This window comes from Littorina saxatilis, linkage group LG16 (assembly GCF_037325665.1).
Source record: "Littorina saxatilis isolate snail1 linkage group LG16, US_GU_Lsax_2.0, whole genome shotgun sequence".
NCBI classification, from domain to species: Eukaryota; Metazoa; Mollusca; class Gastropoda; order Littorinimorpha; family Littorinidae; genus Littorina; species Littorina saxatilis.
Window position 1 is genome coordinate 41975998 of NC_090260.1, and position 18202 is coordinate 41994199.

Genomic DNA, 18202 nt, shown 5'->3' on the forward strand with positions numbered 1-18202 from the left:
TGTGTGGCGCACGTTATATGTCAAAGCAGCACCGCCCTGATATGGCCCTTCGTGGTCGGCTGGGCGTTAAGCAAACAAACAAACAAAAATCAAAGCCAAAATGAAGTATTGCCAGTCATATTATCATAATTATGACTGGCAATACTTCATTTTGGCTTTATTATGAGTGGACTTACTGCTGTTTGACTTTAGAGGGCAGAGCTAGAATGGACACTTTCCTTCGTCGCTTTGATGCGGATGTAATGCCTTCACTACGGTTCTTGCCAGACACAGCTTTTTGATCTGATGAGGCCCCCACCTGTTCAGTTACACATTAAGTGATTAACATGCTTCCATTTGAAACTTCGAAGTCTTCATCGGGGATTGACGCCCGACAAAAGCTAATTGAAGCCCGACAGAGCGAAGCGACGGAGGGCTTCAATTACTATAGACTTTGGGAGGGCGTCAATCCACGATGAAGACCGAGAAGTTTCAAATGGAAGCATGTTAATGTTATTGTAATTGAATGTCAGTGTTACAGAAGTTCAGCCACTGGTCATGGAAAATTAAAGTGTATTTATTGGTAAGGGAATTTGATAAACTTTTATGGGTTGATCTATGAACATTCCAGATGAAAGTCTTTAAACCGAGTCAAAATTGATGTGAACAAAAACATTCATTACTACAAAATTCTTCAAGTTCAACCTAATAAAACAAAAACCAGCACCCCTTTGTCACATTTGTGTTGGGAACACACTGACCACTAGCAATATCTGCAACTTGATAAGATGGTCACATGGGGGGGGGGGGGGGGGTGGACATGCACGTTGAGGCAACACAAAATATTTTATTGTGTATGCTTTTTTTTATCCAGATACTTGCGGCAAAAATGGACTACTACCCTCATTACACCAGAGGTAGGAGGATGAGTGGTCCTCATGGCTTTACGCAATAATTCAGGTAAGAAAAGCTAAGACAAAAACTTGCATGAATTATTTCCAGTTAATCAAAGTGACTACCTTTAGCCTGCCCTTCAAAGCCAAAAACCGGCACGGTTGGCCTAGTGGTAAGGCGTCCGCCCCGTGATCGGGAGGTCGTGGGTTCGAACCTCGGCCGGGTCATACCTAAGACTTTAAAATTGGCAATCTAGTGGCTGCTCCGCCTGGCGTCTGGCATTATGGGGTTAGTGCTAGGCCTGGTTGGTCCGGTGTCAGAATAATGTGACTGGGTGAGACATGAAGCCTGTGCTGCAACTTCTGTCTTGTGTGTGGCGCACGTTATATGTCAAAGCAGCACCGCCCTGATATGGCCCTTCGTGGTCGGCTGGGCGTTAAGCAAACAAACAAACAAAAATCAAAGCCAAAATGAAGTATTGCCAGTCATATCATAATTATGACTGGCAATACTTCATTTTGGCTTTATTATGAGTGGACTTACTGCTGTTTGACTTTAGAGGGCAGAGCTAGAATGGACACTTTCCTTCGTCGCTTTGATGCGGATGTAATGCCTTCACTACGGTTCTTGCCAGACACAGCTTTTTGATCTGATGAGGCCCCCACCTGTTCAGTTACACATTAAGTGATTAACATGCTTCCATTTGAAACTTCAAAGTCTTCATCGGGGATTGACGCCCGACAAAAGCTAATTGAAGCCCGACGGAGCGAAGCGACGGAGGGCTTCAATTACTTTAGACTTTGGGAGGGCGTCAATCCACGATGAAGACCGAGAAGTTTCAAATGGAAGCATGTTAATGTTATTGTAATTGAATCTGACGACAATCTCTTTCCTGCTTTCATGCGGTTGTAAACAGACAGAATTGGTTCTGTTCTGTTCACACACTACTTTCAGTCCACCTACCTGCAAGGGTCAAGTCCCAAGAAATGTCTCTGTATTCCTATCGTATCACTCTGCTCCTGTTTTGTTTTCTTTCACACACATTTTCCCTTCTTTTTTGACGGTTTTCTGGACAGCAAACTCTAAAACAAATTCTTTTCATCACAAAAGCGATCTTTGGAATTGACTGACGTAGTCCGGAAGAATTCATGCATTAACTTACGTCACGTACTCAACGTCATCACTTCGCATACCTTATGGTCTCGGTATTTCGTTGGCCTTCATATTTCCTACTTGTAAAATGACCCTCAAAGCTAACCGAGACTAGTTGAGGCTGTATCAATACGCCTCGCCAGCAGGTTGTTAATGGATTTTTTAGCGAGTGGTTATCGACAATTGTAATACAATCAAGTTTGCGTTTTAATGAAACAGATCCTGTGATTGGTCAGAATGTCCCAACTCATTACAAATTACCGGTGACTAATTGTCGATAGCCACTAGCTAAAAAATTCATTAACAACCTGCTCCGCACACTCGTGAATTACCAAGAGGCTGCAAATACCCACTCGTGGTTTATTTTCCACTAATCAACTCGTGGTCATTGTTTAAGCTCTATTTAATGACCGGTAATTTTTAATGAGTTGGGGCATTCTGACCAATCACAGGATCTGTTTCATTAAAACGCAAACTTGATTGAATTACAATTAACATTAACCAGAAAAGCCTTTTAACATATGATAATTATAAGAATAACTTTGAATGTAATTAGAAAATTGTTTGCCATTTGAAGAATATTCATACCATAAGACTAAATTGTTGAAAAGTGTCAAATGTACTGAAAGTAGATGGCTTTGTCAACTGACCATAAATACAATTGGTTCTTGTGCCTGTTGTATAGGAGCACCTGAAAGAGAAGGAACAATGGAACAGAAAGTACCAGCAGGAGGTCGACAGTCTGTCATTCCGCAACTAGCAGCTGTCCAAACGAGTTGTGGTACTGCAAGAGGAGCTGGAGGCCGTCGAGTCACAGAAGAAAAAACACAAGGTTGGCACATTTCTTTAAAGCAGTAAAGCGGTAATCAAGACACCAGCATTGACTTGACAGATACAGATTTCCTCTTCGTTGAATAGGGTTGAAGGCATGGCTATCATATTCCTTGGTGGTGGCAATTCCGTTCAATATGTTTTTGTAACGTCGTGAAATATATACTTTTCCCATAAAACTAAAAGCTTAGTGTTACTGCGACTTCATTTTATCATACTTATTTTCATAGTGTGGCATTTTTCGGTTCTCGTCTTTGTTTTGCCAATACATTAACCTTTACTTTAATTGTTTAAAGTTTTAACAAAAACTTACAATGGTAGGAACCCAAGAAAAAGTCCACCCCTCTGCTTTTTGAATGTAATCTATACCTGACTAAGTTTCAAATGTACATTAGTATTAGATAGGCCATGAAGCCTGTAAATGCCCCTTCTTGATCTTGTGATCATTTTATTGCTATTTATAGTACAGAAAAGGGAACCCGTAAGATTTTGCCATATTTTGTACTCTTGATTTTCTAAATTACGATTGATACGGTCTGTGGAAAAAAAGAGAAATAATTCCTAGACTTCTTGCGTTTCTACTTTCGGTTCACTCAGTTAGTGTAAAAAAACAACCTGTTACTATGGCCATTTTGAATCTCGTATGAAGTGACTAAACGAGATCAGTTGCGTTGATCAGCTCAAAGCGTGGAAAGCTCAATTTTTATCATGCAAAAACAACAACAAAGAGGTGGATCCTCAGCAGGAGCAAAGAAAAAGGCTGTTCGGGAACAGGAATTCCTTTCAACGTATGTTTTCCAAGTTTGACATCGATAGACACTGCATGTCAAAGCTAGACTCATAGGGATCCTGAAATTGACAACACCAAGAAAAGCCGCTGCCAGCATGAGGAGCATCACAGACTTTGTCTTTTGCAAAAGATCTACCCGAGGAACAGGGTGCAGTACATGCCAAAGCGATGTTATCCGAGCTGATAGTGAAAATGAATTTGTCATTGAGCACAGCAGATGTGATTTTACAAGCTGTCAAAAGTGTGTTTCCTGTCTTAAACATCGCGCAGAAGTCTAAGTGTTCAGGCTGCAAGAAGGCTACAGCAATGATGAAACAGATGTCTAATGACATTAGGTCTTCTCTTAAAGAAAAAATCAACAAAGATTTCCATCTTTTTTTTTTATCAATGATGGTGTGTGCAGCATGTTTGAAATGAATGATTAAAAGTTATGTGGAGTACTCTCATTTTTCTGAAAATGCACGTAGCTTTTTTTTTGTTAAACTCCATGGCAAAATTGAGGTCCCCAGGTCTGTATTACAATATATATATATATGCAACACATGCTTCTATCAGTTAAAAGATATGATTTGTTTTTTATCAGCCTCATCTGGAGATGTACTGGTACCTCAGGCCTCATCTGGAGATGTACCAGTATTGCCAGCCTCATCTGGAGATGTACAAGTATTGCCAGCCTCGTCTGGAGATGTACTAGTATCACAAGCCTTATCTGGAGATGTACCAGTATCACCAGCCTCATCTGGAGATGTACCGCCATCACCAGCCTCATCTGGAGATTTACCAGTATCACCAGCCTTATCTGGATATGTACCAGTTTCACCAGTCTTATCTGGACATGTACCAGTATCACCAGCCTCATCTGGAGATGTACCGCTATCACCAGCCTTATCTGGAGATGTACTGATACCACCAACCTCATCTGGAGATGTACCGCTATCACCAGCCTTATCTGAAAATGTACCGATACCACCAGCCTCATCTGGAGATGTACCGCTATCACCAGCCTCATCTGGAGATGTACCGCTATCATCAGCCTCATCTGGAGATGTACCGCTATCACCAGTCTTATCTGGAAATGTACCGATACCACCAGCCTCATCTGGAAATGTACCGATACCACCAGCCTTATCTGGAGATGTACTGATACCACCAGCCTCATCTGGAGATGTACCGCTACCAAAAGCCTCATCTGGAAATGTACCGATACCACCAGCCTCATTTGGAGATGAACAGGTACGAAAAGCATTGTGATTTTGAACTTACTCACGGGTTACCTCCATTATGAAATTGACCGTTTTTGTTTGTTTATTTGTTGCTTAACGTCCAGCCGACTACGCAGAGCCATATCAGGACGAAAATTGACCGCTTTTATTTTTTAAACTTTCCAGGAAATGGGATTTAGCCACCTCTAGGTCGATGTTGTCAGTCTAATGAAATTGGAGAAAAGGCACCAATGGGTGGCCGAGTGGTAACGCACTTGCGCTCGGAAGTGAGTTCGACCCTGTGTCAGGGCGTTAGCAATTTTCTCCCCCCTTTCCTAACCTAGGTGGTGGGTTCAAGTGCTAGTCTTTCGGATGAGACGAAAAACCGAGGTCCCTTCGTGTACACTACATTGGGGTGTGCACGTTAAAGATCCCACGATTGACAAAAGGGTCTTTCCTGGCAAAATTGTATAGCCATAGATTAAAAAAATGTCCACCAAAATACCCGTGTGACTTTGAATAATAGGCCGTGAACAGTAGGATATGCGCCGAAATGGCTGCGATCTGCTGGTCGATGTGAATGCGTGATGTATTGTGTAAAAAAAATCCATCTCACACGGCGCCTTGAGTCCGAGTCTGGAGATACGCGCGCGATATAAGACTTCATATAACCCATACTTGTCGGTCGCCCTATGCCTAAGTGGAATGTTTTGTATAATGGGAGCTTTAGGGCAATATTTGGCTTTAACACACACACACGTACATATATAGATTGGTTGAATTTAGAATAAAAAGAAAGTATGTAAAAGTCACAACATTCTTACACGTACTCGCATTCACTACCAAGAAACTGTTAATTTTTAGGATAGTTGGACATTAACTACAGTACCTGTGTAATCCAGAAAAACACACAAGATAAGCACATAATTGAGGCAAGTCAGGACCATTATGATGATCTGTGTCAAAAGCATCACATTTATTTTAACACGAATATTTATTGGACCATAGTGGCAGAGTGGGCGGCTTGCAGTCTCACTCAATGACAAAGTTAAGCAATGCCGAGCCTAGGCAAGTACTTGGATAAGTGACTGTCTGAGTTGTACACTGCTGTTAACTTAACGGTTGACCCCTCATGGAGGGCGGTGTCTCACTACTCTTTGGGATGAGATTTTAAACTGAGGTCTATTCAGTATTCTGAGTACATATATGCACTCAAAATCAAGCTTGGACTTGATCCTGACGCCAATGTCCAACTCGGGTCAATGCAACCCGCAGAAACACACCCAGCATGCATCATAGTCTCAGAATAATCAAAATGATGATTGTGGAGACTCAACGAAAGGCAGGTGTGCTTTGGGAAATGATTCTATTGTTATTGCAAATTTGTCTGGAAGCATGTGTCGACATAAGCTTGTATGTCTGCTTGATAGGGAATGGGATCTGGGTTGTCAGTAAAATGAAATTTGAGATTTTAAAAGAATCACCAAACCTTAGGGCGACAAAATATAAGTTGAAAGTATTGTACAATTGGAGCTTTACCTTTAGGACGACATTTGGTTGACCTAACTCCCCTGTAGGATTTAACACAATATATATATATATATGTTATAATTTTGGTCGCCCTAATCAAAAGTATTGTATAATGGGAGCTTTAGGGCGACATTTGGCGAATTGGATCTGGGTTGTTACTAAAATGACATTTTACTTTTTTGAGAATTTTTTTTTCATTTTTTTTCAGAGTTTTTTTTTATTTATACACGTTTTTATTTCTTTTTGGTACATGACATCAACATCAGACAGCAACACTTTTTGAGTCACTTGAGAAAAAGTGACTCTATGTAATCGGTCAGTGTTAGTCTGTCCGGCCGGCCGTCCGGCCGGCCGTCCGTAGACACCACCTTAACGTTGGACTTTTCTCGGAAACTATCAAAGCGATCGGGCTCATATTTTGTTTAGTCGTGACCTCCAATGACCTCTACACTTTAACGATGGTTTCGTTGACCTTTGACCTTTTTCAAGGTCACAGGTCAGCGTCAAAGGAAAAATTAGACATTGTATATCTTTGACAAAGTTCATCGGATGTGATTGAAACTTTGTAGGATTATTCTTTACATCAAAGTATTTACATCTGTAGCCTTTTACGAACGTTATCAGAAAAACAAGGGAGATAACTAGCCTTTTCTGTTCGGCAACACACAACTTAACGTTGGGCTTTTCTCGGAAACTATAAAAGTGACCGGGCTCAAATTTTATGTGAACGTGACTCCCAGTGACCTCTACACTTTGACGTCTGCTTTGGTGACCTTTGACCTTTTTCAAGGTCACAGGTATGTCTTGAAGGAAAAAAATTGAAATATCATATCTCTGAAACTATTCATCGGATTTGATTCAAACTTTATAGGATTATTCTTTACATCAAATTATTTACATCTGTATTGTGTTGTGAATAGCAATTTCTTCCTGTCCATCTGATGCCTCATATAATATTCAGAACTGCGAAAGTGACTCGATCGAGCGTTTGCTCTTCTTGTTTGAGATTTGAAAGGAAGCACCAAACTTTAGGGCGAAAGAAAATACGTTGAAAGTATTGTACAATTGGAGCTTTTAGGATAGTTGGACATTAACTACAGTACCTGTGTAATCCAGAAAAACACACAAGATAAGCACATAATTGAGGCAAGTCAGGACCATTATGATGATCTGTCTCAAAAGCATCACATTTATTTTAACACGAATATTTATTGGACCATAGTGGCGGAGTGGGCGGCTTGCAGTCTCACTCAATGACAAAGTTAAGCAATGCCGAGCCTAGGCAAGTACTTGGATAAGTGACTGTCTGAGTTGTACACTGCTGTTAACTTGACGGTTGACCCCTCATGAAGGGCGGTGTCTCACTACTCTTTGGGATGAGATTTTAAACTGAGGTCTATTCAGTATTCTGAGTACATGCACTCAAAATCAAGCTTGGACTTGATCCTGACGCCAATGTCCAGCTCGGGTCAATGCAACCCGCAGAAACACACCCAGCATGCATCATAGTCTCAGAATAATCAAAATGATGATTGTGGAGACTCAACGAAAGGCAGGTGTGCTAAGCTGCCATGGTATTATGGGAAATGATTCTATTGTTATTGCAAATTTGTCTGGAAGCATGTGTCGACATAAGCTTGTATGTCTGCTTGATAGGGAATGGGATCTGGGTTGTCAGTAACATGAAATTTGAGATTTTAAAAGAATCACCAAACCTTTAGGGCGACAGAATATAAGTTGAAAGTATTGTACAATTGGAGCTTTACCTTTAGGACGACATTTGGTTGACCTAACTCCCCTGTAGGATTTAACACAATATATATATACATGTTATAATTTTGGTCGCCCTAATCAAAAGTATTGTATAATGGGAGCTTTAGGGCGACATTTGGTGAATTGGATCTGGGTTGTTACTAAAATGACATTTTACTTTTTTGAGATTTTTTTTTTATACACGTTTTTATTTCTTTTTGGTACACGACATCAACATCAGACAGCAACACTTTTTTTTAGATTTGAAAGGAAGCACCAAACCTTAGGGCGAAAACAAATATGTGAAAGTATTGTACAATAGGAGCTTTAGGATGACATTTGGTCGACCTAGCTCCCCTGTGGGATTTAACACACATGCATATATATATATATATGTTATAATTTTGGTCGCCCTAATCAAAAGTATTGTATAATGGGAGCGTTAGGGCGACATTTGGCGAATTGGATCTGGGTTGTTACTAAAAAAAAATGACATATTACTTTTTTGAGAATTTTATTTTTTCAGTTTTTTTGGGTTTTTTTTATACACGTTTTTATTTCTTTTTGGTACACGACATGAACATCAGACAACAACACTTTTTTGAGATTTGAAAGGAAGTACCAAACCTTAGGGCGAAAGAAAATACGTTGAAAGTATTGTACAATAGGAGCTTTAGGATGACATTTGGTCGATCGACCTAGCTCCCCTGTGGGATTTAACACACACGCATGTATATATATATATGTCAAAAATGGTGTGAATGTGATCATACTTTCTCCAAGTCCTTTTTCAAAAATTGACCCGATATTCCGATCTACTTACAAATACCTTTTGGGGTTTAAATTGTGATGTTTTAGTTTAAATAAAAGTTCCACATGATTCTATGTTCCGCCTTGCAAGAGACATCACATTAACTTAACTGTGAATATTTTGTTTTAGGATGAAGACTACTGTCAGGAGAGTGATTTTGATTCTGATAGCACACCTTCTTCCTGCGATTACCCTATGCTGTCACCACCTGCACAAAGGAAGAAAACTTGCCAAGGTAAAAGTCAATGAAAGAAACTGTGAGAAGTAGTAACTCACTGACTGCGACAATTCATGGTTGACCAATTTACTTAAAATTCAGCTTTCCTGAGCCAGAAACCACAACTTGGTCTATAGTTCAGGACATTTCCTAGTCGAGTTGCAATCAATTATTGTACTATCAAGGAAAAAGTTTCTTGTGTAAAGAATTTAACATGCTATACGGTGTTGTTGCCAGGCCTCGGTCTTTTGTCTGTGACGCATTTCTTTCTGATTTGACGCATTGGACCTAGCCTTGTCCGGTCGATGGACCGATAGTTTTTACGTTTTGGTGGTCAACTGACCGATACATATTCGTACAAGGCGGACAAGGTCTGCAATGAATGGAATGGGAGTTGCAAAGTCGGAAAACAAACCCCGATCGAAATGCTCATGTTTGCTACGAGTGAAAAATGCACTCGGTGCCGACTCTGTGTTTGTCGTCATTGACTCTGTGTTTGTCGTCATTGACACTCGAGGCTGCGTTTACGGAAATACCCGTTCCAGCCGGTGTACCTAATTATCGAAAACGGCGCAAACAGCGGAAATTTCATCAATATAATACTACGGCATGGTAATTTGGACCTATTGTTTTTTTAAAGCCAGGACATTTGGACTTATTGTTTTTTTTTAGGGAGGTCCAAATGACCTATTGTCTTCTTAGGCTGGCAACAACACTGGCTATACTTTTTCCCACATAAAACAGACTTGTGCCCATTGTGATATACATTGTACTTGTTTGACAGGCATGGTTACAACAAGGCAGCAAAGTCTGGTTTTCTCGATGGCTGGTTGGCACCCCGTTGCCTTGGCACCTCAAGCAATGATGTTGCCAGCGCAGTCTGTGTCTCGTCTTACTTTTCCCAACAATGTCCAGCTTCCCACCGACCTTACTGTCCTTCAGCAGCAGCTCAGGACTACAGGTATGTTATTCTTCAGCGTGTGGCATCACCGTATTTGATCTTTTACCCTTGTTAAATGCTTCTCATTCAAGTCACTGCACAGCAGAACATGCATGCACTTTTAAAACCAGCTTGCTGCACAATTGTTAAGTACCTATTTTATGAAGCAACTGCTTGTTTGCGAAAATGAGTGTGCCTGCATCGATACTACGTGTTTATCACTAAATCAGTGTCTGATAAGACCGTCCATCCGGAGGGTGAAATGAATAGGCTAAAGTTGCTGATGCGACCCTCATTCACATTTCACACTGTTAGACTGTACGGTAGGCTACGGTTCATGTTGGTTAATAAATATTGGCTTCAAATTGGTACCCTTGAAAATGACAGAAGGCCGCCTTACAATTCTTAAACTTCTTGAGTTTCTACTTTTGTGACATGACGTGGCGAGTCTCGTATGAAGTGACGAAACGAGATCAGTTGTATTGATCTGTTCAAAGCGTGGAAAGCTCAATTTCCATCATGTAAAAACAACAACAAAGAAAAAGGCGGTTCGTGAACAGGAATTCCTTTCAAAGTTTGTGTCAGTAAAAAGATGACCTGATTTATTTCTCATCAGCCTCATCTGGAGATGTACCGCTACCACCAGCCTCATCTGGAGATGTACCGCTACCACCAGCCTCATCTGGAGATGTACCGCTACCACCAGCCTCATTTGGAGATGTACCGATAAAACCAGCCTCATCTGGAGATGACAGGTACGAAAAGCCTCGCGATTTGAACTAACTCACGGGTTACCTACTTCCTGAATTTGACTCTCCGGATGACTTTTTAACTTTATAAGCCTGTGATTAAGGTGACCCACAAACTGTTACCAGACACTCCCTGGACTTATATTAAGCCTAGTGCAGAACCGCGCGAGGTGACATGTGACTCATTTCGTGGTGGAGGGTCACATTTTAAGGATTTTTTGCATTTTACTTCAGTATCTGTGTAATCCAGAAAAGACACAAGATAAGCGCATAATTGAGGAGAGTCGGGACCATTATGATGATCTGTGTCAAAAGCACATTGAACACGACTATTAATGGGACCATAGTGGCCGAGTGGGCGACTTGCAGTCTCACTCTATGACAAAGTTAAGCAATTTGAGATTTAAATAGAAGCACCAAACCTTAGGGCGACTGAAAATAAGTTGAAAGTATTGCATGATTAGAGCTTTAGGACGACGTTTGATCAACCTAGGTCCCCTGTTGAATTTAAAGGCACACGCAGCTTCCCGTAAACCATCACAGACACTGTCAGGCTTTTACACACAGTACAAACACCCTTGCATTTCAACACTCACCACTTGAGAACATCGTAGGTGCCCTCCGAAAAGAGCGAGCACTTATGAACGAATTTATTTTTGCGTGGCCAGCCGGATTGTCTGATCAGACAATGGGATGGCTCGTTTTGGCGCTAGACCTAACTTATACTAATAAATTGACAGCTTGTTACACAAATATTCTTAAATAATTCTTTTTGCATTAAGACAAAATCAGTAAAACTCGAAGATTTTAAAGTTTAAAAACTAGCCCTGAAGCGTGTCCTGCAAAACGTGTTTCTCGTAGCAGACGAATGTTCAGCATGTCGCCAGTTTCTTTGAACGGTCAGCCGACACCATTCACTTCGTGTGACTCGCAGCCATTTGTTGCGTTTTAGATAACGTGCCATGGCAGATACAGCGAGTCGCATTGAAATCAAGGACTGACTACTAAATTGTGAGAAAAAAAGGGAAAGTAGATCACATGGGTTCACGATGGCTCAGGGGTTAGATTAACCACGAAAACAGGTGTGTGGTTTACTCGAGCTAAACAAAAAAACTGTGTCATTTAATGCTATTCACTAAATGCTATTGCAAGTGTGTTCGATAAGGTTAGAACTGCTTTTTCATGAAAAGATTTGAATCGTTCTGTAAACCATTTGGGACGGACTGGGGCTTTAACACACACGCATTACAAGTCAAATAGTGTGAATGTGATAATTTTTTCTCCTTCCTCCAAGTACTTTTAGTTTTACTCAAAAGGACCTATGACCAGATTTCCAGATCTACTGACAAATACGTTTTGAGCTTTCATTTGTGATGTTTAGATAAAAAAAAAAAAAAAGAGTTTCACATGATGGCATGTTCCGCCTTGCCAGAGACATCACTATAACTTAACTGTGAATATTTTGTTTTAGGATGAAGACTACAGTTACGATCCGGAGAGTGATTCTGATTCTGATGGCACACCTTTTTCAAGCTACATGTACTACTACTCAATGCTGTCACCACCTGCAAAAAGGAAGAAAACATGCCAAGGTAAAAGTCCGTGAAAGAAACTGAGAAGTAGTGACTCTATGACTGCAACCTTTCATGATTTGCCAATTTACCTAAAATTCAGCTTTCCTGAGCCAGAAGCAAGACTTGTCTATAGACTATAGTTCAGGACATTTGCATATGCAGTTGCAATCAACTAGTGTACTATCAAGAAAACAGTTTCGTGTGGACAGAATTGTACATGCTCTACATTTTCCCATCTTTGTTAAAACATTAAGTCAAAATTTGACTAAATGTAAAAAACATCAATTTTGAAAACAACACTGGACAGCAATTAAAAATAGCATTCACCAAAACTGGCAACATGGTCTCAAAAGCTTCCTCACCTCATGTCTGACACATGCATGCACACACACACACACAAACACACACACACACACATACACACATACACATACACACACACACACACACACACACGCATCTCTGCCTTATGCAGCTTCATTTGTTTCTAAGGAAAATGCTGGGAGTCCATGGTTTCCAGGGAAATTGTATATTTGTGAAACACGTTATTCACCAGTCTTGCAAAGACCAGGCAAAAGTTACTAAATGTTCAGTTAAGCTGCTGCAACATTCCCCCATTTTGAAATTTTTACCATGCTCCTTTTTGTTGTGAACATAAAGATCTGAACCTGGGCTTTTATTTCCAGGAAGCGATCACTTTTCATAATCGTTGATATTGGTTTTGGTTATGCCTAATATGATCACATGGTTATTCTTCAAGAAGCGTTGTTCAGTTTTCATTTTTTTTCTTGGGTAGAGCTGCTTTGATCTTTGAAAACTTTGTAATAGGATTTTTTGCATATTTTGTTTTTTTCAGAAATACCAGACAAACACGATGTACTGCCACCTGCCTCAAACGGACTGCCACCTGCCTCAGATGAGCTGCCACCTGCCTCAAATGGACTGCCACCTGCCTCAGACGGACTGCCAAACATTTCTTCCAAGAAACCGAAACGACCTTGCCTATATTGTGGCCAATTTCAAAGTGTGCTCATCAGACACTTACAAAGAAAACATTCTAATGAAGTAAGGGTTGCTGCAGCCATGAAGCTGCCTGCTTGTTCTAATGCGCAACTTGATTGTGGGCAGGCTTACCCTTTTTAAAATCAAAAAACAAGAAAGGTAGGTTGTTGGAACGTTTGTTATTGGATTTACATTAACATAAAACGTTTTAAGAGAACAGCCTTCCTTCTGTATGTTTTTGCTCATTGAACACCTTTGATTTCACCAACTCTTTTTTCTTCTTGTCACTGAGCTCTGACCGGTACGGTTGGCCTAGTGGTAAGGCGTCCGCCCCGTGATCGGGAGGTCGTGGGTTCGAACCCCGGCCGGGTCATACCTAAGACTTTAAAATTGGCAATCTAGTGGCTGCTCCGCCTGTCGTCTGGCATTATGGGGTTAGTGCTAGGACTGGTTGGTCCGGTGTCAGAATAATCAGAATAATGTGACTGGGTGAGACATGAAGCCTGTTCTGCGACTTCTGTCTTGCGTGTGGCGCATGTTATATGTCAAAGCAGCACCGCCCTGATATGGCCCTTCGTGGTAAAACGCTGGCAGTTTCTTTGTTTTTGGATTTACCCTTTTTAACGCAAGAATGGATGGTGAACCAGCCAGACTGACACTGTGTGAATGGCAAGAAGCAGAAAGCAATCATTGGGTGGTACTGGTTCAATCTCGGCAGCTAAACTAAAGAGTATGTGTGTATGTAAAATCACCCATGACAGATGTGTACTGGTTCAATCTCGGCAGCTAAACTAACGAATATCAAGTATGTGTTTTGAAAATCGTTGTCAGTATCGGATAAAGGAGAATTTCACTTGAGACTCGACCGAGGCCTGGTTTGTGTTATTATGCAAGGTCCGGTACTATGAACAAATTTGGTCAAATCCACTACAAATGTATGCGTGTTTGGCTTATTTCATAGAGTAAAAAGTTCACGCACTAAACATTTTATGTTGACCGACAAAAGTGTGCCACGTACACTCTAAATATTTGGACGCCAGATACCTCTGCAATGACCGGAACAGAGCTGAGCAGAAAATGCAATCAGGTGTTCTATCTCAGACTAATCAAAGCAGTCTGACACAAGCCTGATCACTTGGATCGTCACTAATCTATTCAAGAGTTCTGCATTGCCCATTATCTCCCATTCAAACCCTCTTTTGTACTGTGAGTTAGTAATCGCTGAACGATCGCTGTTAATGTTATAGCGATACTGGTGAAAACGAAATGTAATATTTTGAGTGCATGCAGTAATTGAAGGGCGCACAAAGCATGTGACTACCCTCCAGTGACTGCACTCATAACCTTTTGAGATGAGTGGTTGTAAGGTATTATAATAAGACTTCCTCTCCACAATACAAGTGCCTGTTGTTGTTATTCATGTTCAATTGATGGGAAGCTAATTCTGGAGGATAAATAGAAAACAATTAAGCTTTTTGAGTCACTTGAGAAAATGTGACTCTATGTAATCGGTCAGTGTTAGTCTGTCCGGCCGGCCGTCCGTAGACACCACCTTAACGTTGGACTTTTCTCGGAAACTATCAAAGCGATCCGGCTCATATTTTGTTTAGTCGTGACCTCCAATGACCTCTACACTTTAACGATGGTTTCGTTGACCTTTGACCTTTTTCAAGGTCACAGGTCAGCGTCAAAGGAAAAATTAGACATTTTATATCTTTGACAAAGTTCATCGGATGTGATTGAAACTTTGTAGGATTATTCTTTACATCAAAGTATTTACATCTGTAGCCTTTTACGAACGTTATCAGAAAAACAAGGGAGATAACTAGCCTTTTCTGTTCGGCAACACACAACTTAACGTTGGGCTTTTCTCGGAAACTATAAAAGTGACCGGGCTCAAATTTTATGTGAACGTGACTCATTGTGTTGTGAATAGCAATTTCTTCCTGTCCATCTGATGCCTCATATAATATTCAGAACTGCGAAAGTGACTCGATCGAGCGTTTGCTCTTCTTGTTTAATAGGTTACAATAATGTCATCATTTATTTCTCATTGAAAATTTCAAATCATTTTATATCATTTTGCTTTAAAAGTTGTCAGTCGTGTCTTGAAATCGATGACATTTGTTTTATGTTTTGCTTCTAATACTGAGTTCTAATGACAGAGTAAATATAGCATTGTAATTTGTAATACCATGCACAGTTCAAACTGTCAATCACGCTCCTTCCCAGTTTGTGATATGTATGTACATGAATTCTGTAAGTGGTCAATTTGTGTGTGGCATTGATCAACATTGCAAACAACACAGTTAATCTATGCTATCATGTACATCAAAATAATTTCAAAGAACTGTTCTCTGTTTTAATCTGTATTTGTTTCACTTCTCTGGGGTAAATTAGTTCCCCAATAAATCCTGTTGCATTGTAAATGCATGCCATTTATTTTCTTCTGTCTTGACTTTATTTTGCCAAAAATGTTATGCTTGGAAGAGGGCTTAGTAACTCTCTCCAAAAGGCCACTGGTTCTGATTCTACTCAATTACGATTGTTTTCTTGATAGTGTACATTTGATTGAAATTTTAACTAAAATTTGTTGTTTCTGTGCTTCATTAATCTTCTTCAATTTGAGGTATCTTGGTGTAGCTTGTGTGTTTATGACATCATTTCTGCCCTAACATTTACAATGATTTCAACATAAAAGATAACTTAAACATACTAAATATGGATCTCTATGTTGTTAATGATTAGGTGAAATGTAAGACTACCAAAATATGTGTGCCATAATTCTGCACACGATATTTTTTCTTTCAAACAAATCATTGGTAATCTGAACCGTACACTTGCAAGTGGTCAAATTACTTTTTTGTGTTCTCAAATTGTTTCATGGCAGAGATTTAAAAAGACCTCAATTAGTGTACTGTAAACTATAGAGCATTTATTGTGATCTTAGCAGACTTTCACTGTGCTGTTCTGGAAAGAACGTCGGCAAGACTATTGAAAGCATTCTGCATTTAGAACATTGACAGATCATGCAGAACACACTGAGAGCCCATAACAGCTTACTTTTTCAGTTCATTCAGCACACAAAAGATGATCACAGCAGCTAACTCTCAAAACAGAACATTTGAATGCCGTTCTCAAACTGTTTCAAATAAGTGAGTGTGTGCAATTCCCATCATGTTCATTTAGAGTGTAGTTGGGCCCCAGATCAATCCAGCATTGAGTGCATTTCTGCCATTACCTGAAAACAATAGACCTTTTGCAAGTGTATTCTTTGCAAGAACTTTATTCTTGTACATACTTGTAAGTTGTCTTTTTTTCCCGTTTTTGTTACCCTCTACAGAGAGGTCCCACTCGCAACTCTGTACGACATCCCTTTTGTCAAATCTCCCTTACTGAACAAAGTATAGTAGGTTTTGGACTCGAACAATATGGTAAGTGTAGGGAAGCGATTTAAGAACAAGTGCGCACATTAAAACATCATTGCTGAAGGTGTATGTGTATAATTTTATTCTTGTTTTTGACAAATAAATGAGCTGTTGAACAAATACACATTCGTTGACTTATCGCAGTTTGCATTGTATGTGTTAATGTGTGTATATGTACATCCTGTTATATGTTTTTCTTCTGTGATGTACTTTGCTTACATCTGCCTGTTAACATTACAACAAGGCATTCCTATTGATATGTTTAAATTTTGCAAACAGTGACCTTTTATTTCTGACTTGGGAACAACACTGATGAAAGCATCTATCATTTTTTCTGTCACAACTCATACACAAAATCTATTGCACGTTTTGAACTGTTTATTAAAACTGCCAACAGAATAATTAGTGATGAAACAGCCATGATTACACTCAACACAAAGCATCAGGAACTTTAAATAATAACGATTTCGAAAGCGGGAACTGCAGAGTTTGAGCACATAACTAAATGACAATTAAAATTGTTAAAATAATAATAATAACTGGACATTTTTAAGTGCATAACCTATGGCTCTAGGCCCTTTACAAAACTTTGTGAACAACAAAATATACAAATACTGGTCGCCTTAATATACCTTATAAATTGGTTGCCCTAAGCTACCCGAAAAGGCGTGTCGCCGTAACCCCCACTCTTGCATTATTTTCATTAAGGCGACCATGCAAAACACCTATATCTTAATCTTGACAGATTTTCACGTTCAATTCATGACAGTCGGGTGTAGGTCAATTAGCAAATGTAATTACAAAATTTTATTAATATTGCTTTAAAAACAACGGATATAGCACCGGTAGCTATAAAACCCCTTTTTACAATGGTCGTCCTAAAGGCGGATTTATACTTATATATATATATATATATATATATATATATATATGTGTGTGTGTGTGTGTGTGTGTGTGTGTGTGTGTGTGTGGCCGTATAAAATTTCATCTCACACGGCATCACTGCAGAGCGCCTAGAACTGTACCCACGGAATATGCGCGATATAAGCCTCATTGATTGATTGTGTGTGTGTGTGTGTGTGTGTGTGTGTGTGTGTGTGTGTGTGTGTGTGTGTGTGTGTGTGTGTGTGTGTTCGTTCGTCTCAGTATCGGCTGACAGTGTGAGAGTGTGCGTGCAGGCACACCCAACCATCCAACGTGAAGTCAACAACACCACTTTATGTACCACCACTACACCTTATTTCTCGTGGTCACACGCGTCAACGTCCAGTAAAGCGCGGCGCACAGGTTAAAGATCCCGAGTTGCCAGCGAAGTTTACAGACTTGGAAACACACACATGCCTGGCACGTA

General features: G+C 40.0%; 1 protein-coding gene across 1 annotated transcript; it reads left to right on the forward strand.

Moving 5' to 3' along the window:
* Positions 1 to 847: 847 nt before the first annotated feature.
* Positions 848 to 16973, forward strand: LOC138951086 (uncharacterized). Its single transcript, XM_070322748.1, has 8 exons — positions 848 to 939; positions 2711 to 2857; positions 4230 to 4879; positions 9071 to 9176; positions 9943 to 10119; positions 10715 to 10853; positions 12319 to 12439; positions 13278 to 16973. Exons 1-8 carry the CDS (start codon positions 918 to 920, stop codon positions 13488 to 13490), a joined length of 1575 nt encoding a protein of 524 aa, XP_070178849.1. The 5' UTR covers positions 848 to 917; the 3' UTR covers positions 13491 to 16973.
* Positions 16974 to 18202: the final 1229 nt, after the last annotated feature.

What these genes read in the sequence shown, in the direction of transcription:
- LOC138951086 (XM_070322748.1), top strand. Translation starts at nt 918, where the DNA reads ATGGCTTTACGCAATAATTCAG. An exon ending in CCTCATTTGGAGATGAACAG is followed by an intron (nt 4,880 to 9,070) that starts GTACGAAAAGCA and finishes ATTTTGTTTTAG; the next exon opens with GATGAAGACTACTGTCAGGA. An exon ending in AAGGAAGAAAACTTGCCAAG is followed by an intron (nt 9,177 to 9,942) that starts GTAAAAGTCAAT and finishes CTTGTTTGACAG; the next exon opens with GCATGGTTACAACAAGGCAG.